This window comes from Kogia breviceps, chromosome 18 (genome assembly GCF_026419965.1).
Source record: "Kogia breviceps isolate mKogBre1 chromosome 18, mKogBre1 haplotype 1, whole genome shotgun sequence".
In the NCBI taxonomy this organism is placed as follows: Eukaryota; Metazoa; Chordata; class Mammalia; order Artiodactyla; family Physeteridae; genus Kogia; species Kogia breviceps.
Window position 1 is genome coordinate 23,794,719 of NC_081327.1, and position 25,997 is coordinate 23,820,715.

Here is a 25,997-nt window from a genome sequence, read left to right on the forward strand (position 1 = left end):
TTCTTCTAAGCTTAGAGTCCTCTATCCTCCAGGGATTTGATAATACCCACTTCCCTTTTAATTCTCCTTTTGTTGATTTTTAAAAAGTATTTAACTTTTTAACCTATATGTATTTTATTTTGCCCTGTTAATAAGGTAAAGATAGCAGTTATATTTTTTCCCTTTTTATTTGACTTAACACCATTATCAAATAATCCTTCACTTCTCTCTTGATTTGTGCATTTGTATGGATGATGCAGTCTATCTGAAGACTACTTTGAGCTGTTGGTTTTACTGTTGTTATGTGTGGGCAGAGTTAGGATCAGGAAAATATATTTGATGTGGACAAGAGTGAAAATGATGGTTCTCAGAAAGTTGTTGGAGAACCAGAAGGCTGTTGGAGATTAAGTGAAAGGTTGAGAATAATGTTACAGATTTGATGGTCATCAGCACAGAAGCGTTCCTCCATTGAAGAGAAGACATTGTGGAGACAGAAGAGCAGATGTGAAGGATTCCTCCCTGGTGGGACTGAAGAAGGAGCAGGAAAGTAGGCTGAGAATGAGAGAGATGGGAGTAGCTTATCTGGTGGTTGGTGTTCTAGAATACCATGCCATTGAAAGCAAACACCAGAAATCTGAATTATTTCTGGCTTGAGATCAGATCAACTCAGTTATTTATTTTGTGCAAAAGGACAAGCCAGTGCATACTCTGCATTTGGAGACAGAAAACTTACAGCTTGCTAGCAACTAATATTACCATTGCTTAAAAAGAAAGTTGCTCAAGAAAATTATCAAACAAGCAACAGTTACTTGAAAATGTAGGAATCAGAGGACAATTTTTGGAGTTTGCCTAATACTGTCTCCTTGCCTATTCTCTGAAGAGTTCAAAAGTTCTCTCTTAGCAGCTGGGGAAAAATTGCATAAAAAAGTACTTTTGTCTCAGCAATGAAATAATTGATGTGCTTTAAAAAAATCTCACTTAAATATTTTATTTTTAGTTTTTCATACTTTAAAATATTTTATTAATTTTGTCTGCTAATGACTTATGTAAGAATAAAAGTATGTATTTAATATTTGTTTTTATAAAATTTTTTTTTTTTTACTGTTTTATGTTTTTAACTTTATATATTTGAATGTATTAAATAGGTAATTTCATAGGTTAAAAAATAAATTCTGAGACATTTAAATTAAATACCAGTATACCATTTTGCTCCAGTAATGGCTAGAGTTGATTCATGATATTAATGAGTTGAGAATTTCAAAAGAGCAGGTAGTTTTAAAATATGATAGAGAGTCATGGAGAAAGAGAACTTAAATAAGACCATTTGACTTGGCAAAGGAGAATGTTGTTGGATTTCAGCACAATGGAGACAAAAGCCAAAGTACAAAGTACAAATTAGTAATTGGTAAGAAAGGGGAAGTGGTGGTTAAAGCCTCTTGTTGGAAAAGCAGAGCATCACAAGGGAAGTAAATAATGTATAGTTAACTGGAAGGGACCATAGGTAAGATAAAATATTTTGAAAGGAGGAAGACTTTTCTATGTGTTGACAACAAACAGAATAGAAGCAATGGTGGAAAGATTAAAGATGTTACAGAGAAACTTTGTAGTGTAGGGGGAAAAATGGAATTTATTCAGTTGCCAAATGGTAAGTAGTCATAAGTTTATCAAGAAAATAGTGGCTGCAGTAGTAGCTCAAGAAAAGACAATTCTTAGATGTTTTAATTATTTCTAGTAGCCAGTTCCTTGAATTTTTGGGGGGTCTCATGCTGGTAGTGTTAGCATATATGGAAGAATCATGTCCACCTTATCTTGGTCTGCTTTTTAAATCCCGCTCCCTGCATATGTGCATGTGCGTCCTATTTATTCTGAACTTCATTGCCTAAAGATTTAGACTCTAGCCATAAAAATGTATACGTCTAGCTGGATACTTCATTTCCAATTTATTTTGATGTGTGGTTTTACTTCTCTACCTTATGCTTTAGGTTATAGCAATACGCCCTATTAGGAGGATTACACACATCCCAGGTACTTTGGAAGATGAGGATGAGGATGAAGACAATGATGACATTGTCATGCTAGAGAAAAAAATACGAACCTCCAGTATGCCAGACCAGGCCCACAAAGTCTGTGTCAAAGAGATAAAAAGGTAAAGTGTAGAAGCTGTTCATTCACTAGTATTTTCATTTTGCTTATTAACGTTAAAAATTGTTGCTCATGGAAATGAATCTGCTACTTGGCGTTACAAAGCTGAGTCATTTGTTTCAGATTCTTTGATCTTTCTCCTTTTCTTATATTTAGTATAGTCATGGACCACTCTATTCATCTTTACCTTTCCATTGTCAACTCTTATCTCTTATATTTCTTATCTTTATGGCTTTCCTAATTCTCAGGTTATAACTGTGATCTGTGGAGTGCTTTTTCCTCTTCATTCCTCCACCAGAATCTGATTGTCAAAATGTTCTTAATACTCCTGAATCAACACCACTTTCACTAGTCTTTTCCTCAAATGCTGAGTATAAATGATACAACTCTTCCACCTGCTGTATGCTATCAATCACGATCACTATTGTAACTGCCTTTTCATAATCTTTTTTCTAATAGATCTTTATTGGAGTATAATTGCTTCACAATACTGTGTTAGTTTCTGTTGTACAACAAAGTGAATCAGCCATATGCATACATATATCCCCATATCCCCTCCCTCTTGAGCCTCCATCCCACCATCCCTATCCCACACCTCTAGGTCATCGCAAAGCACTGAGCTGATCTCCCTGTGCTATGCTGCTGCTTCCCACTAGCTAACTATTTTATGTTTGGTGGTGTATATATGTCGATGCTACTCTCACTTCACCCCAGGTTTCCTCTCCCACCCTATGTCCTCAAGTCCATTCTCTATGTCTACCTCTTTATTCCTGCCCTGCAACTAGGTTCATCAGTACCATTTTTTTTTTTTTAGATTTCATATATATGCGTAAATCTTTCTGACTTACTTCACTCTGTATGATAGATGCTAGGTCCATCCACCTCACTACAAATAACTCAATTTTATTGTTTCTTTTTATGGCTGAGTAATATTCCATTGTGTATATGTGCCACATCATCTTTATCCATTCATCTGTCAGTGGACATTTAGGTTGATTCCATGTCCTGGCTATTGTATAAATAGTGCTGCAGTGAACATTGTGGTACATGTGTCTTTTTGAGTTATAGTTTTCTCAGGGTATATGCCCAGTAGTGGGATTGCTGGGTCATATGGTAGTTCTATTTTTAGATTTTTAAGGAACCCCCATATTGTTTTCCATAATGGTTGTATCAATTTACATTCCCACCAACAGTGCAGAAGGGTTCCCTTTTCACCACACCCTTTCCAGCATTTATTGTTTCTAGATTTTTTGATTATGGCCATTCTGACTGGTGTGAGGTGACACTTCATTGTAGTTTTGATTTGCATTTCTCTAATAATTAGTGACGTTGAGCATCTTTTCATGTGCCTCTTGGCCATCTGTGTCTTCTTTGGTAAAATGTCTGTTTAGGTCTTCTGCCCATTTTTTAACTGGATTGTTTGTTTTTTTGATATTGAGCTCCATGAGCTGTTTGTAGATTTTGGAGATTAATCCTTTGTCTGTTTCATTTGGAAATATTTTCTCCCATTCTGAGGGTTGTCTTTTTGTCTTGTTTATGGTTTCCTTTGCTGTGCAAAAGCTTTTAAGTTTATGTCACATTTATTTATTTCTGTTTTTATTTCTGTTACTCTAGGAGGTGGGTCAAAAAAGATCTTGCTGTGGTTTATGTCAAAGAGTGTTTTTCCTATGTTTTCCTCTAAGAGTTTTATAGTGTCTCGTCTTACATTTAAGTCTTTAATCCATTTGGAGTATATTTTTGTGTGTGGTGTTAGGTAGTGTTCCTTTTAACAGTCTTAAGACCATATTTTGGGCTTCCCTGCTGGTGCAGTGGTTAAGAATCCACCTGCCAATGCAGGGGACACAGGTTCGAGCCCTGGTCTGGGAAGATCCCACATGCTGCGGAGCAACTAAGCCCATGCGCCACAACTACTGAGCCTGTGCTCTAGAGCCTGCGAGCCACAACTACTGAAGCCCGTGTGCCTAGAGCCTGTGCTCTGCAACAGGAGAAGCCACCACAGTGAGAAGCCCACACACCGCACCACAACAAAGAGTAGCCCCAGCTCGCCACAGCTAGAGAAAGCCCACGTGCAGCAATGAAGGCCCAATGCAGCCAAAAAACAAAAGACCATATTTTGCTTAGAAATAATGTTTATTCAGTTTTCTTCCTTAGATTATAAACTCTAGAGGGTAGGGACTGTCTGTCACTTTCTCTTTGTACAAGATAAAGTACAGGGGAACCTTGATGACAGGATAGGGTACATGGATTGATTACATTTTCTGGATAATCTCAGGGTTAAATAGAAAACCAATTTTTCCTTTCCATACTTGTAACGTTGTAACTATATTGCATTTTCTTTTATGAGTGAATTGTAATCAACCTAACTGAATGCTCACTAACTGAAGATTTGACTTCTGAGGTTCACAGTTAAGAATATAAATGTTGTTGAGACATATTTTATATTGACTCTGACATTAGTTAATAAATGCGGAACATCTGTTGTGTGCAGAGCACCTTATTACGCACTGCATACATTATGGAAGTTGCATTTTTTATTAACTATCTGGAGAGCTGACTTCATCTCTGATACAAAACAATATGTAATTATTGTATTATGCATGATTAGGCACTTAAGTAAATCAATGGGTAAGTGTGACTTAGACCCTCCCTGTGAGATACTGATACTGATAAGGCCATATTTCAAGGATAGAATCAGATATAGTGTTCCCCACCAGTTTGCAAGTATCTGTTTAAAACAGAATAATCATTTTATTAACTAGATTTTTAAAACCTTTTGCAGATTTGTTTAGCCAAAAATGCATGATATATCTGACCAAGAAAGGGAGATATACTTGGTTTTTCTGTTTTACAGAATTTTTCTATGTATTCTTTCCACACAGGCTCAAAAAAATGCCTCAGTCGATGCCAGAATATGCTCTGACTAGAAATTATTTAGAACTTATGGTGGAACTTCCCTGGAACAAAAGTACAACTGGTGAGCAAACAAAATAACACCTTTTTTTGCAGTCTAATTGTCACTCAGGAAGCTCAAGCAAATTCTGTTGAAATACTCCCCTTTGATTATCTTCCTGTTATAGTAGTTCATGATGTAGACTATTTAGAGACTAAACCTGTGTCATCTAGGTTTTAGGATGAAAAGGAAAAGAAGGTGCTTCATGGAAGTACCTTTCGCCTAATTTTGGAGAAAGTAAGATTTTCTGTAATTGGTGAAATACGTGTTTCTCAATAACAGTAGTCAGACAATAAACTTTTATATTTATGTGCTCTTTGTCAGGAACATAGGAAAACAAAACAGTTTTGAGGTAGTCGGCAATAAGTGCCAACTCAGTACTAGAGACAGTAAATCTTTTATGTTTTCGAAAGGAAATAATTACATATAAAGAGAGGGTAACAGTGGAACAGTTTTACCATTTGGAAGTTTGTTTTTCTCCCACTAGAACTTATTTAAAGAGTTCAAATTCTTTTTATCTCTCTATCCTTCAGTAGAATTTTTCTACCTGGTTTTCTTATGTATTATGTATTTTCTCCTGGGGTAAGAAATATACTCAGTCGTCTTTCAGAATCTTCAGAATCATTTTATTTGCATTTATGTCTGTTATTGGACACTCTTTTGTCAAGTTTACATACAAGGTTTGTTGAGTTCAGCAGGGGGTTGATTGGTTTACTTTTGAAAATTGAACAGATATATTATCCTGGCTAACATTTAAAACGGTGCTAGAAATTTTGAAGCATTAGCCCTAAAATGCACGTTTATGCCCCACATGAGGTATGATATACATACTAGATTTCAGGATGTTGAATTTTTAATATTAAAAAATACTTTTCTAAAAAAAAATACTTACCGGTTAATCTACAAAGGACCATGCTCTCTGGTATTGAGCATTCAAAAAAATTATTTGTGTGTCAAAGAGGGCCCAGAATGAAGCATATTTGTGTTAAATTAACTATGCTGGGGCAGTGTTAAGGTTAAAACAACCCTATTTTAATTAGTTTTTTTTGATAGGCTCACTTAACATATTAATGTATGTGGCTAAAATTTTATATAAATGGAATGATATAGTATGTGCTCCCCCCCCGCCTTTTCTTTGGTTCTTTCACTCAGCATAATTATTTTAAAGCTCATCCATGTTACTGCATATATCAGTAATTGGTGTATCCATTTACCTTATTTTGGACATGTCGGTTGTTTCTAGGTTTTTGGCAACTATATATAAAGCTGCTATGAACTATGTTGGTAAATTTGTTTCTTAATTTATTTCATGTTTACATTCACGACAGAACATTGCCTTCTAGTTGATGGTGTTTTACCAGACAAACTGAAGCTGAATTTCTTGGTTTAATTCTTAATTGAAAATTTTCTAGAAATGCCGTAGTAAGATGAATGCAGGGGAGCATGCATTCCCAATGAATTAGCCCCTAGTCACTTGGACAGTTTGAGTTCTGATGTCTGTCTGGATCTAGCTGGGCTGTTAGGAAATACATTTTGGTTCAGATAGTCTTCGGTTAACTCCTCACTCTCCAATGCCTACTTTTAAGTGAAGTGGTCCTATTCTGTGAGATTTGGAGAGGGTCCTGCTCCCTGTTAGTTTAGACCTGGGAAAGAAAGTTACATTTAAACTTTACATGTTTAACTGCTCTGATTTCATCTGCATGAAATGAAACATATTCCATTTTGGTGTGTGTTTGATAGGTATTCATTGGTGTCATTGATGGAGTGGTGGTAATTTCTAAACCCTGTTATTTTCTCTTTTGACAGTAGGGCTAGTGCACAATGTGAAGCAGCACATCTAGGCAACTTGGTAACACCAAGGGTCTTGTTCTGAAATTTTGGTGTTCTTTTGGTAATGTTTTTCTGTGCTTCAGGATTTATTTTAACTAATGACTTAAGAGAAATGCAGGGTGTATGCAGTATAATGGCCTGAGAATATTAAAATTGCAGGTTTTATTATTTGCTATTAGTAGCCCAGTAAATCGCTCTTGGCTTCCTCCCCTCCCCACTTGTCCTATTTGTAAAGTGAAATTAATTAGTAACTAGGAATTTTTGTCGGGTTCATACAATGTAATTGTGGAGAGTTGAGGGCAAAATGTTTATTTGAATGCAGAGTGCTAGCTCCCATTCTTCACTGAAATAACCAAGAAAATATGAAAACAAGGCAAAGCTTTTTTTTTTTTCTTTACAACTCAGAGAGTTTCTACCGGATGTGGTCAGCATTAGAGATACATAGCACTCGTACCCATCACGAAAACACTTCTCATTGTTCATCATTTCAGTGGAGAACTGAAGATGGGTAAATTGTGGTATAGAAGTAGTCATGTTGAGCTTCTAAACCAGTACTATATAGACTTAGGTCTAAGTAGTTATGAGTAAGATCATAAAACTGTGAAAATGTCTTTAATAATTCTTGAAAAGGGAAGCTTACCTAAGTAGAGATTATCAAAAGCAGAAAGGGAAGCAGAGAGGAACGAGTTGGAGGAAATAAGTTTGTTGATTTTCCATCTTGAATGGAGGGAGCCAGTAGATACCATTTCAATCTTCTAATTGTAAATAGAGAAATATATGTTCATGTAAGTTTTAAATTTTTTATGTTTAACCACAAGTATTATTCATAATAGGAAACATACATTCTGAATCATTAAAAAGAGTATTCAGAAAAGATGCATCCTGTATAGAAAAGATATACAACAGTACGTAACATGGAAATTATCTTTCCTTAAAAGTTGGAAAGAACTTTTAAAATTGTCTTTACGTGGCATATTAGAAGAAATTCCTTAACTGTTTTCATTTTTTTCTAAAGTACATAGAATTCTATTCTTAGTTTACTAAATGTTAATTAGGAATGGCTGTTGCATACAACAACTGCCTTTTTAGGTACAAAATGACATTTTGATGGAAAGTTTCTCCTTGGACATGATGATAAATAAATATGTTGATAACTGAATGTTGAACCATCTTTGCATAACTAAAATAAATTCCACTGGGACTTGGTAGATTACTCTTTGAATAGATTTGATTTACAAGCATTTTAGTATTTAGAGCTATGCAAAATGGAATTGGTCTGAAGTGGTTTTTTTTGTTTGTTTACTGTGGTAGGTTTTAGTGTGAGGGTTAGCATCATGAAACAGGAAACTTTCTATATTTCATTTATTCATATATTCATTGGTTGGCTTCTGAAGCCAGAAAAGGGAAAGAAATTTTATTCTTCTCTTTCCAAATCACTCAGCCAGGACTCTGACTAAAATGAATAGTACTATAATTAAATTACATACATTACTGCTTACCTGGGTTTTTGTAGACTAGCTTGGGAACCAAACTACCATTTAAGGCATTTTTTTTTCTTGTAGGAAAAATGTATAACAGGTTCCAAATAACTGATTGAAAGAGTGGACTTGTGTGTGTTTTTCTCTCTTCCATTTTCTCCCTTCACTGTCAGTATTGTGGCTGTGGATTATCCTCCAGCTGCCACCCAGCTGATGAATTCCTTTTGGCTTCCATGACCTAGTGTTGAATCTGTGATTATTTTAGATCCTGAAGCACATCAGTAAACCTTATGAAAGCTCGGCTCTAGGGCCTAATTCATACATTTCTGGTGAGACTTTAATGGATAGAACTTAGGCAGTTCTTTATGTCTTATTTTTTTTTTGACCCAGCCCTTCTGTTTTAGAAGATTAGCTGAAGGAAATAATTATAGATATATGTGGAGATTTAGTTACAGGGATGTACAGTGAGGCATGCTTTATAACTGTAAAGATTTGTCAATAACCTAAATGCTCATCAATAGGGAATTAGTTAAATGAATGTGGATAATTAAATAATGGAATAATAAGTACCCACTAAACTGTTACTGCACAATACATTTGACACTGAAAGATGTCTGTAATATATTAAGTGAAAAAACATTTTACAAAACTTGAAGACCCATATAATCTTAGTTTGAAAAATAGTTATGTAAGCGTGTGTGCACGCATACACACACACACACACACACACACTCACTCTCACACACCCCCCACACAGAATCTGGAATAATACGTACTGAAGTGAAGGTAGTGATGTTTTTCTAGGGGAGAAATGAAATTATGGGTGACTATTTCCTTCTTTTTTTATTAGTGTCATAGGGTTTTCTGGAATGGGCATATATAACTAATTGTAATAAGAAAAAAACACTTAAAAAAAAGAACAAATGCCAGCACAAATATAATATGTAGAAATTATGTCTCCATAGAAATAATGTATATCTAGAAAATCATTCCAAATGAAATGAGTAGGGCTTCCTGGTGGCGCAGTGGTTCAGAGTCCGCCTGCCGATGCAGGGGACACGGGTTCGTGCCCCGGTCCGGGAAGATCCCACATGCTGCGGAGCGACTGGGCCTGTGAGCCATGGCCGCTGAGCCTGCGCGTCCGGAGCCTGTGCTCCGGAACGGGAGAGGCCACAGCGGTGAGACGCAAAAAAAAAAAAAAAAAAAAAAAAAAACAAATGAAATGAGTATTAACTCCTTGAGTTTTTAATTATGTGGTGTCTACTATTTCTGTAAGCACTAAATTGTTTTAAGCAAGAAAACCAAGTCTGGGTCTCCCTGAAGACTCATTTAGAAGGAACCAAGCCTGTTCTTATCACATCTTTTTTCAAAAAACTATTGACTCTTACCAGCCTGGAAAGGAGTTCTCCCATTGAAAAATTCCACATGCTCAGATTGTTTCTGTTGGGTTGCTTGACAGACCGTCTGGACATTCGAGCAGCTCGGATTCTTCTGGATAATGACCATTATGCCATGGAAAAGTTGAAGAAAAGAGTGCTGGAATACTTGGCTGTCAGACAGCTGAAAAACAACCTGAAGGGCCCCATTCTGTGCTTTGTCGGCCCTCCTGGCGTTGGTAAAACAAGCGTGGGAAGATCAGTGGCCAAGACTCTGGGCCGAGAGTTCCACAGGATCGCACTTGGAGGCGTGTGTGATCAGTCTGACATTCGAGGACATAGGTAGACTACTTCACTTGGTTTAATCTCTGATTTCCTTCCTTTTCATTTGTCTAGAAGCCTCCCCCCCCACCAAAAGCCAAGGCATAACGTGTATCTTTTTCTTAAAGGGCTCTTTGTGTTACCTTGAATGGAAAGGACATTTATGGTACTTACCTGCTAGCCTAAAGCCTCTACCGTCAGGGTATACCCAAACTAACCTTGATGTCTGTGTGACGGTGGACCGGGGAGGGGGGGCGTTCTGTGCCTCAGCTTTCCTGGAATCTCATTTGAATGCAATTATAAATTAGTTATAATTAAATATTATATTTTTATATTCATTTTGGCCCAATAGTATTTCATAAATAATGACCCATAACTTTATAATTTAAGAAATAAGTGCAATAGCAGGCAAGTAGAAGGAGGTAAGAAATCTTTGATAACAAATTTATTATGTTTGCATTTTAAACTTTCTTTCAAGGAGGCTGGTTTGCAGTGTGAATGTGAGTAATAAGGAGAAAAGATAATTAAGGCTTTGCATTTTTGACACCCTTTCTATAAAAATGCATTGAACAGTAAGAACTGTGTCTGATTAATCTGACATTAGAATGAGATTTGCATGTTATGTTCATTGTTTTGTTCTTTGTGGCTCATATCAGAAGATGCTTTGGGAAAAATATGAACCTCTGTTTCATAGTTGCAAGTTGTGAGAAAACATACCTATAGCTTATGTGTTAAGGAACATTTAAAAGTGTAGAACAGGGTTTCCCTGGTGGCGCAGTGGTTGAGAATCCGCCTGCCGATGCAGGAGACACGGGTTCGTGCCCCGGTCCGGGAAGATCCCACATGCCGTGGAGCGGCTGGGCCCGTGAGCCATGGCCGCTGAGCCTGCGCGTCCGGAGCCTGTGCTCCGCAACGGGAGAGGCCACAACAGTGAGAGGCCCGCGTACCACAAAAAAATAAATAAATAAATAAAAGTGTAGAACATTTAAAAATGTAGAAATTATGAACTGCTTAACAGAATATGATGTTGTATACCTGAGACTAATATAATGTAATATGTCAATTATATCTCAGTTAAAACAATTTTTTTTTAAAGGCATGTAACTTTGAGTAGAAAGTAATTAAACTGAAGATAAAACTTCTAACCTTAAGATCATAAACTCGATCTTAAAGTTGTAAAAGCATTGCAAATTATAAGTGGGGGCTTTGGCAGGCATGCCAGTGCAAGCAGTGAACAACTGCCATTGGTCAAGGGTAATTTAAATGCATATTTACAGTTTGGTGAATATGGATTAAACTTGGATTGTGGGGAAAAGAAAAGAATACGATGCTTTTATAACGTCTTATTTTCCATTTGCCTTATTCATGGGATCCTTAGGCAGGGATGGGAAACTATTTCAGAAACTTTTTCATGAAAAATGGTTCTTTTTATTCTTTTATTTGCTTATTTACAATTCTTATGCATTGAAGAAAAAGCATTCCAAGATTTTAGTAAATAAGCAATGAGGACTGCAAATTAGGTGAGGGAATTGATTTGGGTCAGTCTTTCTGGCAATTTCAAATCATGTTTTTGTTGCCTAGACTTTCTTATTCTCACATGTGCCACTAGAGGCTGTAGTTTGCTTTTGTAAAGAAATTGGCATCGTGGACCAATCCTGGAGAAGCTAGATCTAGGGCCTAAATCTTCTGATTCATGCTACAGAGCTTTAGGGAGGTGTTCTCCATGCAAGAGACTTGATTCCTGCACTCAGAGTTGTCTTAGTTTATTTCTTCCTTTTATTATCTGTGGCACAGTATTGTGTGGTATTTGATGGAATTTAGAGAGTGAGTTTGTGGAGTTACTGTCATGTGAAATTAATGTCATGGGCACATGACATGTAGGTATTTGTCCTTATTTCTTTCTACATTGGTATTGATTATTCAGTAAGGCTTGCAGAGTGGTTAGTGCCCAGCACACACTGAGCAGTCAATAAAAATTAGCTTTCATTATTATTTTAATTCTCAATTCTCAGGAAGACAAGTTTAGATTTATAATCTTCAATATGACTTTTTATAAAATTCAATCTGATTCTTAAATTGTACCTAAAATATCCTGTTTGGGGCATTATTATTTAATTTATGTGGCAGAATTGTGGAAAATATATTTTTATGATGCCTGTTGGTAGGCAGTATGTAATGTCATAATCCCCACCACTTCCTATGAGCATTGTTGGGTTTAAACAGATCTCTGTTTTCAATCTTTACTGAAACTGATAGACCTAAAATTTGTTCTCTTTTTTCAAGTGAGTATCCTTCCGTGTGTGTGACTATTGTTAAGAGGATTGAACCTAAAGAAAATGAGAATTTATTTTCTTTATGAGTCTTCTGTGAAAGGAGCTTGTGTATTTGCCTAAAGTATGTGTAAATATAAGCTTTTTAGAAATGTGTGGTGCAAATTGAGGTTATAATTGCTGTCAAATAAAAGGTTTGTGGGTTTGTCTATGACTCATCCTCCTAAGCCTGATTTTTGATACACCTTGCTGGTAACCATGTACTCACTAGCCATCCCTGTACCAGATGTTTCACTAAACACTATAGCAATCTGCCCTTGTGCTATTGGGGACTTATTACCCAGCTACCCACTAAATTATCAAAGCCTGGTGAAAATTTCTGTTTGAAAACCTGTTTGGAAGCAGGTGGAGCTTGGGGTGTGGTGGTTAAGGGGAGGGGGTTGAGAGAAGAGTATGCGCTTGTGTCAGAGTTGCCGGTTGGAGGAGGTGATAGGAGGGGAGAGAACAGCAGAGGATTATAGCACAGCCACGGGGTGGAGTGTGTGGGCATTTGGGAACACCCAGGTCTTGGCATTTAAGTACTGGTCACATGCTCACAAGTAGAGTTCATGCAGAGTTTTGTTTTTCCGCAGCCTGTGAGTAGGCACCACTGTTCTGCAGCCGTAAAATAGCCAAGGAAAAACAGAGCTGTGTTCTGTTAACCTTCCTTGCTTATTCTCTTGATTCTGTCACTCACTTTCCCCATTTTCCCACGCATGGAGCTCCAGCCTTTTGGTAGAAGTACCTGTTTATGTGGAGGAAGGTGCTAATAAGTTAGGAATTTATTTTAAAAACAACCTACGATATGTCTTTTAGAGTTAAAATGATAATGAGTTGAAAGATGGGGAAGAAAATAAATGACTTGGTTTACATTTAAATCTTAAACTGGGAAAATATAGTGATCTGACTAAATATTGGCCCATTGTTTTGGTTAATATTATTTTGAGTGGATTAGAGGAAGAATAGTCATGTTTATGCTCCATATGAACTAACGCATTTTTTTCAATTTAACATTTCTCATTATCTCCATTGGGATTTTTCTGTCTACTTTTATAAGCCATAGAATCTCTGTTCCCATCTATCAGTTTTTACGACTTAACATTTTTATATTTAAATATTATATTTAAATAATTTAAATCAGTTCATAGACATTAAGTATAAAGTGACTTCTTTTAGGATGAAGTTTTATGAGATCATGTTTCTATAACGATCTTTTTTCATTAGCTGTTGTTCCTCAGTGAAATATACTACTGTTGCGATATTTCTCAAGTTATTGTTGAGAGTAACTGGAAGTCACTGACCAGCTGTTTGTTCAGATGATAAAGTTCTATCATTGTAAGGAATCTTTGGCTCAATTCTTAAACAAGATAAGAAGAAAAATGAACTTTTCTTTCCACATTGATAAATTTTCATATGTAACCTGAAATAATGATGTTTTAAATAAATTTGCTGTTTCATTATTAGTCTCTACAAGGGAAAAATACCTGAAGCAGCAAGCCTTTAAAATATTTTTAGCACGGTATGCCAGGCATGTTACGGTTTGCTCACTAGCCTCCTTTATAACCTATATTTGTATGCAGCTCTTCCTTGCCTCCGAAAAACTTTCAGGTTATCTTGAGGCCCCAGCCCAAGGCTTCCTCCATTAAGATAAGTGCAGTCAGTGATGATCCTACTCTCCTCTGAACTGACTGCTTACTGTCTGTTGTGCTCTTCAGTGATCAAATAATACGGGCCTCTGACATTTCTAATATATGCCTATAGAGGTGAAACATAGATATATTAAAAGTCGGAGCTCTGTAGGGTAGGCGTTTTCACGTGTCTTATACTCCCCTGTATCAGTCTGTGCTGCCAAGCACAGTGCCAAACGTGGTCAAGTGCTCTCTAAGTGCTGCGTGAGTTCAAGTAGGATTAAAACATGTTGGAAGTCATGCATTCCTTTAGGTGAGCACATCCATGCAAATGATTTAGGAACGACTGCTGTAAGAACAATTTGATTTGTTTAGACGTGCTATATTAAAGACTATTTTTAGTTCCTGAAAGACTGTTTTTCTGTTTTAAAAAGAAATCATTAGGATTTCTTTTAGGTTTATTACTTTTGCCAACTTGAGATATATATATATATATATATACACACCCTTGGTAGAAAATTAGAAAAATAAAAGGAAAAAAATTCTCATGGGCTTCCCTGGTGGCGCAGTGGTTGAGAGTCCGCCTGCCGATGCAGGGGATGCAGGTTTGTGCCCCGGTCCGGGAAGATCCCACATGCGCGGAGCGGCTAGGCCCGTGAGCCGTGGCCGCTGAGCCTGCGAGTCCAGAGCCTGTGCTTCGCAACCGGAGAGACCACAACAGTGAGAGGTCCACGTACCACCAAAAAAAAAAAATCCTTGTGTTTTTCTACCATACAAAGTTACTCACCTTTAACATTTTATTTCCTGCCCAACTTTTCTTTGGGCAGCTTTTGCCTTTTTTTTTTTAAAGCAACAGAATTATCCTACCCTTTCCACTTAACATTGTAACATAAACTTTTTATATTACAAATTGTTTGTAAATATCACTTTAATAGTTTGTGTTATAGCCCATAAGAGCTCCTTAATTGGATAGGCATGAAAAAATTGATGGTAAATGCCTGCTTTTCTCCCTCTCTACATACTGGAAAAGAGGTGAGTAAAACACCCCTTTATTCCTGACAGTTATCCTGATATCCTTGGCAGTGACAGAATGACCAGCTTCTTGGATTACATTAGATTTGAATATATCTAAGGATGATGCAGAGTAGTAAAATAGTTGATTACCATGGAGCTGTAAATAGATGATATTGTAATTTTGTGTAGTTGTTTTTTGAAGTATAACACAGACTACTTTTTAGAAAATTAAAAACGCTGATCTTGTAAATTAAAATTTTGAACTGTGTTGGGCTTCCCTGGTGGCGCAGTGGTTGAGAATCCGCCTGACGATGCAGGGGATAAGGGTTCGTGCCCCGGTCCGGGAAGATCCCACGTGCCGCGGAGCGGCTGGGCCCGTGAGCCATGGCCGCTGAGCCTGCGCATCCGGAGCCTGTGCCCCGCAACGGGAGAGGCCACAACAGTGAGAGGCCCACATACCACAAAAAAAAAAAAAAAAAAAAAAAAAAAAATTTTGAACTGTGTAGACACTTTTGTTTTTGTGTATCTTATACACTAGTTGAATTGTCCTGATAAACCTGTGAACTGCCTGTAATAATTATACCTATGAATCCATATGTTTTTTAGTTCACTTGTGTACTTTAAGAAAAACTCCTAGGTAATTATTTATTCAGGCTGAATAATAAGTAGTTAAAATGATACATTCTTTGCAAACTTTCCTATATTGTGCTGTATTGCTTCTAGATATTGTATCACAAGGAAAAACATAGAAAAGACAGTATTTTGCCCTCAAAAAAGTTATAGTTTGTAAAAGAAGAGTAGTTTCATTTATTTCCTACTTAATGTAGTTTCTCAGGATATTTTGGTATGCTTATTTGTTTTTTTAAATGTTTGTGTTTGTTTAGTGATGTTGAAAGAGAACATTTTCATTTGTGTGTTGCTACATTTTTCACCGTCTGATTCATATTCCAAAGGTTTATTCAGAGTTTATTCGGTAACTTCAGTTAGTGAATTGCCTGTTATGCATACCTTGTGGCAAAAGACAAGCACATTATAGATATTTTCAGTAACTTACAGGCTCTGATAATAGTTTTCTTGGTTTGACATCTAGACTAGTGGTATACATTTGAGGATGTCACCTGTGATTAAGGAACTCTAGGGGCATTGAGCACGCTTGGAGCTGTTGTAACTGAGCAAAGGGCTGGTGTGCTCACAGCACAGAAAGCCAAACTGACAGTGGGTTTGTAGCAAAGGAAGGGTTTATTGCAGGGCACCAAGCAAAAGCGTGGGAGACAAACCCCAGATCCAATTCCAGTTGATCTTTGAATGAGGGGTTTTTTAAAAGGCAAAGAACAAAAAGGCTGGGGTTAATTATCATCTTGTGACATTTCCTAATCATAGTTTCAGGAGTCAGGATGTCTCTGGTTTACAATTCTCTGGCCAAGTAATCCGTGGCTCATCTTGCCCTGGAGAAATAACCTGAGTTTGTATGTTAATGATAAGATCTATAACAGTGACTTTAGTGCATTAACAGTGTTACTGGCAACAGCAATTTCAGTCATCTGACTCTGGTTGACCAGTGTTGGCAGGATTGAGGTCAGAGGGGATAAGAAAAGCAGTAAAGTTTTGGATAGAGATTAATCATAAACTCGGTAAGAGAACTTGGTTTGGGGGGCTTGGTTTCACTATGAAAAGACATTTGTAAGAGTTGCTTCTGAAACTTACCTGGTGGCGCAGTAGTTAAGAATCCATCTGCCAATGCAGGAGACACGGGTTTGAGCCCTGGTCTGGGAAGATCCCACATGCCGCAGAGCAGCTAAGCCTGTGCGCCACAACTACTGAGCTACTGAAGCCCGCGCGCCTAGAGCCCATGCTCTGCAACAAGAGAAGCCATCACAATGAGAAGCTCGTGCACTGCAACGGCGCACATGCAGCAACGAAGATCCAATGCAGCCAAAAAAAAAAATTAATTTTAAAAAAAGAAAAAAAGAGTTGTTTCCATGAGACAGAGATTGAAATGGGACCCAAATTTAGGTGTACTGATTGCTGCTTTTGTATTTTTTCTAGGAAATTAGAAGTTGACTTTAAGTAGCTATTACTAATAACAATTATAATTAACGCCTTTTGAAAGCTTACCATGTGCCACGTACTGTGCTTTGTGCTTTACTTATTATGTTCTTTCGTGATCTTATGTAATCCATCAGGTTGGCACTGTTACTATCCCTGTTTTAGCAGATGAGGAAACTGAGGCTTGGGTCATGTTATTTATGCAAAGCAGTACTCAGAGACTTATATGACTTTAACAATGGTGATAGAAAGATACTTTGGGTGCTATCATTGTTGATCTGTTGTCCTTAAACAAATAGGAGAAACAAACTTTTGTGTGGGGACCAATCTTACAACTCTATACGCAGCATCTAATCTGATTTAGACCCACTTTCTGTCATCAGAATGCTCACTGGCTCTTTAGAGGAGGCGATATACTTGGTACCCATGGATAAAACCTAGGTTGTAAGTATGAATCGGGCAAACTGTAGGGCCAGTAAATGTTGCAGACATTGCATTATTGGAAAGATCACTTTGTGAGGTGTGGTCAGGAAAAGTTTGGTAGAATTTCTGGGATTTACCTAGGTGGGAAGAGTATTAAAGGCAGGAAGGCACCATATTAACAAAGGTAAAAAAGCTTAAGGGCTATTAATACGACCTTTATTGTGGATGAAGCAAGAGCATAAGGGCAGCAAGTTAGGAAAGCTGGTGGGGACTGGATTGTGAAGAGCCTTGAATTCCAGACAAAGGAATTTGGACCTTATTCTCTAGGTTCTGGGAAGCAGTAGAAAGTTTAGGAGGAGTTGTTTGTATACTGTGACTAGTACCTAGATATCTGCTTCTTCTTTAGAAAGGGCAGCTGCCTAGAATATTATTTTCTCTCCATGACTTTAAAGCAGTAAGGAAAAAGAAATTAATGTGCAAGAAATGACCCTTAGAGGCTTTGAGATTTGTTTTGTTTTGTTTTTAATTTCCCTTCCCTGTTTATTCACAGAAGGCTGACAAGTCTGTAAGTCCTCTAGAGAGAGAATTTAAGAGAATTTCTTAATCGTGAGTCTTGTCGTTCCTATATCCTGTTCTGAAATCTTGAAATGTGCTAACTCCTTATTATAACTGGACAGTGTTTACTGTATCTGGTTCCAGGGCCTTGATCACTCCCCAAGATGAAAGGCATTCCCACGATATTTTTAAGGCTTTCTTGTCTTTTCAAAGGTCACTATTTACTCTGTCCTACTTTATACCAGTCATGTGGCAGAACTGCTCCGTGAGCTGGCTTGGTGCAGATCATGAGATACGGCCGCTGTTGCACTTGCCCTTGGTTTGTTTCTTGCAGGCATTCACCCTTTTATGCCTCTTCACAAACAGCATTTGATTTGCTCATGGCTTAGGCAGCGAGGTTGTAACTAAAATTAGTAAAGTGCTGCTTAAAATAAAGTTTTGCTGGCTTTGTAAAAAAGACACTTTTTTCAATTTGATGAGCATTTTAATTTCATGTCATTGTACATTTGTCAATTATGTAGATGATTCTTGTTCAGATATGTTAAAGCAGCCTCTAACATTTGAATGCATGACATAATGTCTGGCTGAGCTTGGTTATGCCAATCAGTGTATATAGGATGAACACAGTTTTATTCAAAAGGCCAGAATTAATGGAATTTTGATATAAATAGTGTTGGCCCCAGATCCTCTTACTACAGTGAATAACAAATTATTCCCTCTGAAAATAAAAAAGTTGGAATTTTTCTTTCTTTTTTAGGGGAGAGGCCTACATTTTGAGTGGTCCTTTGAACCAATTCTGATTTCCTTTATGAAGATGGTGATGTTTTAGCTAGCTCTGGGTCAGCCATTTCAGTCTGTAAGAAGGTAGTTATGTTGGGGTTTGGTAAGTGCCGGGGAGGTACCCAGAAAAACTATGAAAAACGTGGGAATTAAGTTCATAGGGCTCTTTGGATGTTGTAGAATCTCAAAGAGTAAGAATCATAACTGTGATTTAAGTGTAATTTTTTTCAGTTTCACTAAGTGGCAAAAATTAGATACAGTGCTTCGAATATCATGGGTAATTTACAGCCAGAATTCAATAGAAAATAAGATAAGAATTGAATCTAGTAACTCTTTGATGTATCACAGGGCTTTTAAAATTTACAGTGTCTCTTTGCTATATTCCTGTGATAACTAAATGACTGTTTCCTAATCCAGAGTTTTGATTTCTAAGTGATACTGCTCTGCCATCTCCCTGTTGCTAATCAACTGCTCGCCTTCTGCAGGCGCACCTATGTTGGCAGCATGCCTGGCCGGATAATCAATGGCTTGAAGACTGTTGGGGTGAACAATCCAGTGTTCCTGTTAGATGAGGTGGACAAACTAGGAAAAAGTCTACAGGGTGATCCTGCAGCAGCTCTGCTTGAGGTAAGATTTAGAAAGTTCCCTGTCTGTAATCACACTGGAAGAGTATGGGTGAGCGTAGATAGTCATATTTAGGGAACATATACGTTGATGTGGGTTTAGCCATGGGAAAAACACTTTGGTACAAACTCAAACCTGAAGCCATTTGATATTTAAATTAAAATGTCATAGAGATTTTCTTTTTTCTTTTTCTAATAATTCCCCTCATTTCTTTGTTTTTATCAAATAGCTTGATAAAAATTTTATGCATACTTATTGTTTAGAGACCAGTTGTTCTATAAGATTGTTACAAAAAACAGCAAGCATGTCTCCTCCCTGGGGTTCCTTATTTCCTCTTCTGCACTTTGATCCTCTGACTTATAGTTGATTAATCCATTTTCTAGAGATCATGACTGTATTGCTTTCTTGATTTTAGAGTTTTTGGCATTATAGATTCCTATCTATAGGAGATGATTTTGCTTGCTTCCTTCCTTCTGCCCCTACTATATCATTTTTATATCCCCAATCTCCCAATATAAATTTTATCCTGATTTTGTTAAGTCATTGTTGAGTATTTACGCTATTATAGTTATATAAGTGCTTTTCACAGCTGAGCCATGTGGTGAACTATGATCACTTTTCTTTTTCTGTCCTTTTTGTTTTTCTGTGTTTTCAAAAATGTTTTTAGAGTTAATAATCATCTTGTTTCTTTTGTTCACTTTCACCAACTGTCTAATTTTCATTGGGAGACGTCCAGACACTTTGTGTTTTATTGGTTTTGTCTTCTCTAAGCCTCTAATCTGAACTGGTTGTTCCCACACTAGGCACAGAGCTGTGGTCCGAGGATCTCCCTTCACCTCCCCCCACATTGGGTTTCCTGTTTTCCGTATTCCATGTCTTCCTCTTTCTTGGTTTATTCTCTCATTGTCCTGGTGTTAGTCTCCCAGTAGCTTCCTGAGAAAGCTTGCATGTAAACGTTCTTCAACTTTGCATATCTGAAAATGTCTTTATGTTTCTCTCATACTTGATTGGTAGTTTGACTGGGTATAGAATTCCAGGTGGAAATAATTTTCATGCAAAATTTTAAAGATATTTCTCCATTGTTTTCCAGTTTTCAGTGTTGCTGTTGATGTTGATGAGACTAAGCTGTTGTGGTCCTGTCTTTTGTGACTTGTTTTACTCTCTGACAACTTTTCAGATCTCCTGTTTATCCCAGTGTTCTGAAAATTTACAATAATCTGCCATGGCATGGGTCTCTTTCCATTTTTGCTGATGCTTTGAAGGTTCTTTGTATTGGAAAATCCTGTCCTTTTATTTCTGTAAAATTTTCTTGAATCCTTTTGTCGATTTCTTCTCCATTTTTGGGGAACTCCTATTAATTTGATGTTAGATCTTTAATTTTCTTATCTCTCCTGTTACTCATCTTTTTTATTTTTTGTTCTACTTTCTGTGGAGAGTTCCTCAGCTTTATCTTTTATTCCTTGTATGAGTTTGTCATTTCAAAGAACCCCTTTTTTTAACTTCTCTGCATGTTCTTTTTATACTACCTTGCTCTTGTTACATAGTTGTAAAGGGTCCTTTTGTCTCTGTGAGAAGAATACTAATAGACTAAAAAAATTTTTTTTTCCTTTCTTTGCTCCAAAGCTGCATTTATCTATTTGTTATATATTTTTTTCTGGTCTCTGTCTTTTATATTAGAGTCTTTCATTAGATGTCTGGCAGTTTTTGTGTGTTCATATTTAATAGTGAGGCATGAAAAAGCTGATTGGAAGCTATGAGCATATGAGAGGGGGCTTATTGATTACAATTTTCACAGTAGGGTCATCTGACTAATATATTTCATTGAGGAACCTTCTGTGTCAATAACTTTAGGTCTTTCTGTTGAGGCTGGTCAGATTTCTCAGAGAAGACTCTTTAAGTCTCTTGGCTTAAGAATGCAGGCCTGGCTGCCAACATTCTAGGAACCAAGCATTCAGCATCCTGGATGTATGCATTCACCTGAACTGTTGTTTTCAGTATAGTATGTACTCCACTCAGCTGTGCCCAGTGTCACCTGCACAGGGAACCGCTGCTTTGTGTTCTTAAGAAAATCCCAGTACTTTGCTGAGATAGGGGAAGGGGTTTGGCTTCATAAATTTACTTTAACCAGTCCTCCTTGTTTTGCCACCTCTGCCCCCACTCTTTACCCTGGTTTAAGTAAAATATTATTAATATTCAAATTGATTTGTAAAACCGAGGGAAAACTTGCTTTGTAAAAGGTTTTTTTCTTGTTTATTTCCTTACTTTGAGTTCCCTCTGGCTTCCTGTTTTTCTGTTTTTGTAATCTTCTTAGAACAGGATGGACTGGGACATGTGTCTTATGAGCAGGGAGACCATACATTCTGTTTTGCATGGGACAGTCCCAGTTTATGCCTAATTATTAATTGCACTCTCTTTTAGTCTTAGAAGTGGGTCCTCTTCAGACAGACAGTAAAAAATAAAAAGTACAGTTACCCTACTTTAAAAGCCCCAGGGCTTGGAGATAAGAGTTTGATTTGGTTTGGTTTTGCTTGTTTTTATTTGAAGACAGTTCTCTTCTGGCTCAGTAACTGGTTTACTAATCAGTACTCTGTATGATAAAATAGTGAACATTATTTAAAATTTTAGTGGTTTCTTAGTTGTTAACTTTAGACTTGCAGTTTGATTTAATTGGGGCACTTTTCAGATAATCTGACAGATTCTCCTGTTAGACACTTACTGTTACCCTGTTGAAAAGAACTTAAGAGTAATTCCCTGATAGTTAGATTTCCCAACAGACTATCTGTAGGAGTCCTGAAACAAGTCCACCAAAGACAGCTTCACAAGTAGTAGAAGATGATTAAGCCCCCTGTATGTTTGTTTGACTGTATATTTCAAATGTTCACCTAGTGCTTTGTGGTGATTCAGTAATATTTGTTGAATTGAATTGATGTTTGATAACAAGCAGCTGATATATTGATGTTTCTTACCTTCCATAGAACTTGGTATTCACTCTTTTGGCAATTTCCAAACTAAAAGTACAAAAGCCTCAAATGATACCTCAAAGTAAATGCCACCCTGGGCCACATGCTTATCTCTGATGTTTAGTGACAAATAGCATCAGTTCCTTATAGGCTGTGGTATCTGTGAAGCAGGACGTACATTTGGAAGAACCAAATGTCTTGGTCCCTGACATCGTCCTTCTCACCACCTGCCCAAATGCTGGAAAAAACCTCTCATACCTCACAGGTTATTGAAGCAAATAAGAATATATGTAAAAGCACTCTGTAAAGTGTAAAGCACTCTACAGATAATATTTTAATTTAATATCCACTGACATTTCTTTTGTGTCTGTTTTGAAAGCCATTTCAAATTTTCCAATACCAGTAGATCCCCATGAATGAAAAAAAAAGAATAAATTCAATTACTCAATACCTTGTAGTTAAAGTAGAATATTACTGAGAGTCTGGAATATTCAAGAGCATGTGTTTTTTATCTTTCCATATAGAAAACCTACTTTTTTAAAATTGACTTTTAGACATTATTTATAAAATATACTCATACAAGATTATTTTTATTTTACAGCTAATTTGTATTAAGAGAATACGTACTGGATATGAAGAACATAATAGTAGAAATAGAGTGGTTACTCTGAATAAATTAAAAAATAAACTTGTTCTGCCTGTAGATTCTTCTTGCCTTCATATTACTCATGAAGAATCTGCTGATTTCCTTGAGCTTCCATGGAGTTGTTGCTCATATAAAATAGAATGTATTTCCAGCGTAGAATGTATTTCCAGCATACTGTTGTCAGCATAGAAATATTTACTTAAAATTTAGATACCTCTTGAAAATTTATTGGAAGAATATAAAACTAGATCTAACTACTTGATAAACAAATGTTGGTAGTAGAATTCAGGCAAGTCTGTTGTTGAATAGTGTTAAAATATTAGATGCAAGGAAAGTCCTTTTATGTAATTATTAGACTCAAAATTATGGAAGTTTTATCAGCTAGATTATCGTATTTATAATTAATTCAAGATTCAGACTGTTCATTAAATATAAGTGCATTTCTGAAATACACTTTTGTGTGAATGGGCAAATAAAATACATGGATACTATACCAAATTTTTTATATAGGCAATAATATTACAGTTCTAATATTAGAACTGCGCCACCAGGGAAGTCCAAACTTCTTTCTTTAAAACTGAAGTTGTTGGGGACTTCCCTGGTGGCACAGTGGTTGGGAAATCCACCTGCCAATGCAGGGGACACGGGTTCGAGCCCTGGTCCGGGAAGATCCCACATGGAGCAGAGCAGCTAAGCCTGTGTGCCACAACTACTAAGCCTGTGCTCTAGAGATCGCGAGCCACAACTACTGAGCCCATGCACCACAGCTACTGAAGCCTGCGTGCCTAGAGCCTGTGCTCCGCAACAAGAGAAGCCACCGCGATGAAAAGCCCGCACACTGCAAAAAAGAGTAACCCCTGTTCGCGGCAACTACAGAAAGCACACACACAACAACGATGAACCAACACAGCCATAAATAAATAAATAAATAAATAAATAAATAAATAAATAAATAAGTAAGTAAAATTTATTAAAAAATGAAAAAAACAACTGAAGTTCTTAATTGGAATTAGATCCAGTTGAGACCTTCAAGATGGCGGAGGAGTAAGGTGTGGCATTCACCTTCCTCCCCACAAATACATCAGAAATACATCTACATGTGGAGCAACTCCTACAGAACACTTACTGAACGCTGGCAGAAGACCTCAGACTTCCCAAAAGGCAAGAAACTCCCCATGTACCTGGGTAGGGCAAAAGAAAAAAGAAAAAACAAAGACAAAAGAATAGGGACTGGACCTGCACCTCTGGGAGGGAGCTGTGAAGGAGGAAAAGTTTCCACACAGTAGGAAGCCCCTTCACTGGTGGAGATGGGTGTTGGAGGCGGGGAGGCTTCGGACCCATGGAGGAAAGTGCAGCAACGGGTGCAGAGGGCGAAGCGGAGAGATTCCCACACAGAGGATTGGTGCCGACTGGCACTCACCAGCCCAAGAGGCTTGTCTGCTCACCTGCTGGGGCGGGTGGGGGCTCGGAGCTGAGGCTCGGGCCTCAGAGGTCAGATCCCAGGGAGAGGACTGGGGTTGGCTGCGTGAACACAGCCTGAAGGGGGCTTGTGCGCCACAGCTAGCCAGGAGGGAGTCTGGGAAAAAGTCTGGAACTAAGAGGCAAGAGAACATTGTTTCGGGGTGCGTGAGGAGAGGGGATTCAGAGCACCGCCTAAACCAGCTCCAGAGACGGGCGCGAGCTGCAGCTATCGGCACAGACACCAGAGACGGGCATGAGACGCTAAGGCTGCTACTGCAGCCACCAAGAAGCCTGTGTGCAAACACAGGTCACTATCCACACCTCCCCTCCCGGGAGCCTGTGCAGCCCATCACTGCCAGGGACAGTGTCCCTGGGTGAACACGGCACTCCTCAGGCTGTTGCAACATTGCACTGGCCTCGCCCTGCATTCGCTACCTGCATCGCCCCCACCAACACTCCGGCCTGAGTGAACCAGAACCCACGAATCAGCTGCTACTTTAACCCCGTCCTCTCTGAGCAAAGAACAGACATCCTCAGGTGACCTACATGCAGAGGCGGGGCCAAATCCAAAGCTGAACGCCAGGAGCTGTGCGAACAAAGAAGAGAAAGGGAAATCTCTCCCAGCAGCCTCAGGAGCAGTGGATTAAATCTCCACAATCAACTTGATGTACCCAGCATTTGTGGAATACCTGAATAGACAACAAATCATCCCAAATTGAGGCAATGGACTTTGGATCAACTGTAGACTTGGGGTTTGCTTTCTACATCTAATTTGTTTTTGGTCTCATATTTATCTTAGCTTAGTATTTAGAGTTTAGTATCATTGGTAGATTTGTTTATTGATTTGGTTGCTCTCTTCTTTTTTAAAAAATATATAGATATATATATTTTTTCCCTTTTCTCTTTTTGTGGGTGTGTATGTGTATGCTTCTTTGTGTGATTTTGTCTGTATAGCTTTGCTTTTACCATTTGTCCTGTCTTTTTTTTTTTTTTTTTTTTTTTAAGTATACTTTTTAGCACTTGTTATCATTGGTGGATTTGTTTTTGGGTTGGGTTTGGTTGCTCTCTTCTTTCTTTTTTAATTACTTTTTAATAATCTTTTTTATTTTAAAAACTTTATTTTCTTTCTTCCTTTCTTTTCTCTCTTTCTTCCATTCTTTTCTTTCTTTCTTTCCTTCTTTCCTTTCTTTATTTTTTCTTTCCTTCTTTCTTTTCTTTCTTTTTTCTTTTCTTTTCTTTCTTTCTTTCTTTCCTTCCCTCCTTCCTTCCTTCCTTCCTTCCTTCCTTCCCTCCCTCCCTCCCTCTGTCATCCGTCTTTTCTGCCTTTTCTTCTGAGCCATGCAGCTGACAGGGTCTTAATGCTCTGGCCAGGTGTCAGGCCTCTGCTTCTGAGGTGGGAGAGCTGAGTTCAGGACATTGGTCCACCAGAAGCCTCCCGGCTTCATGTAATATAAAACAGTGAAAGCTCTCCCAGA

At 37.7% G+C, this 25,997-nt stretch overlaps 1 protein-coding gene across 1 annotated transcript in view; it reads left to right on the top strand.

Moving 5' to 3' along the window:
- LONP2 (lon peptidase 2, peroxisomal) overlaps positions 1 to 25,997 on the top strand; it is a 97,486-nt gene that overhangs the window by 12,883 nt on the left and 58,606 nt on the right. The window contains exons 5-8 of the mRNA XM_059043895.2: positions 1,962 to 2,125; positions 5,001 to 5,095; positions 9,839 to 10,097; positions 19,317 to 19,458. Coding sequence (XP_058899878.1) covers positions 1,962 to 2,125; positions 5,001 to 5,095; positions 9,839 to 10,097; positions 19,317 to 19,458 — 660 coding nt within the window. The remainder of the gene's footprint in view (positions 1 to 1,961; positions 2,126 to 5,000; positions 5,096 to 9,838; positions 10,098 to 19,316; positions 19,459 to 25,997) is intronic.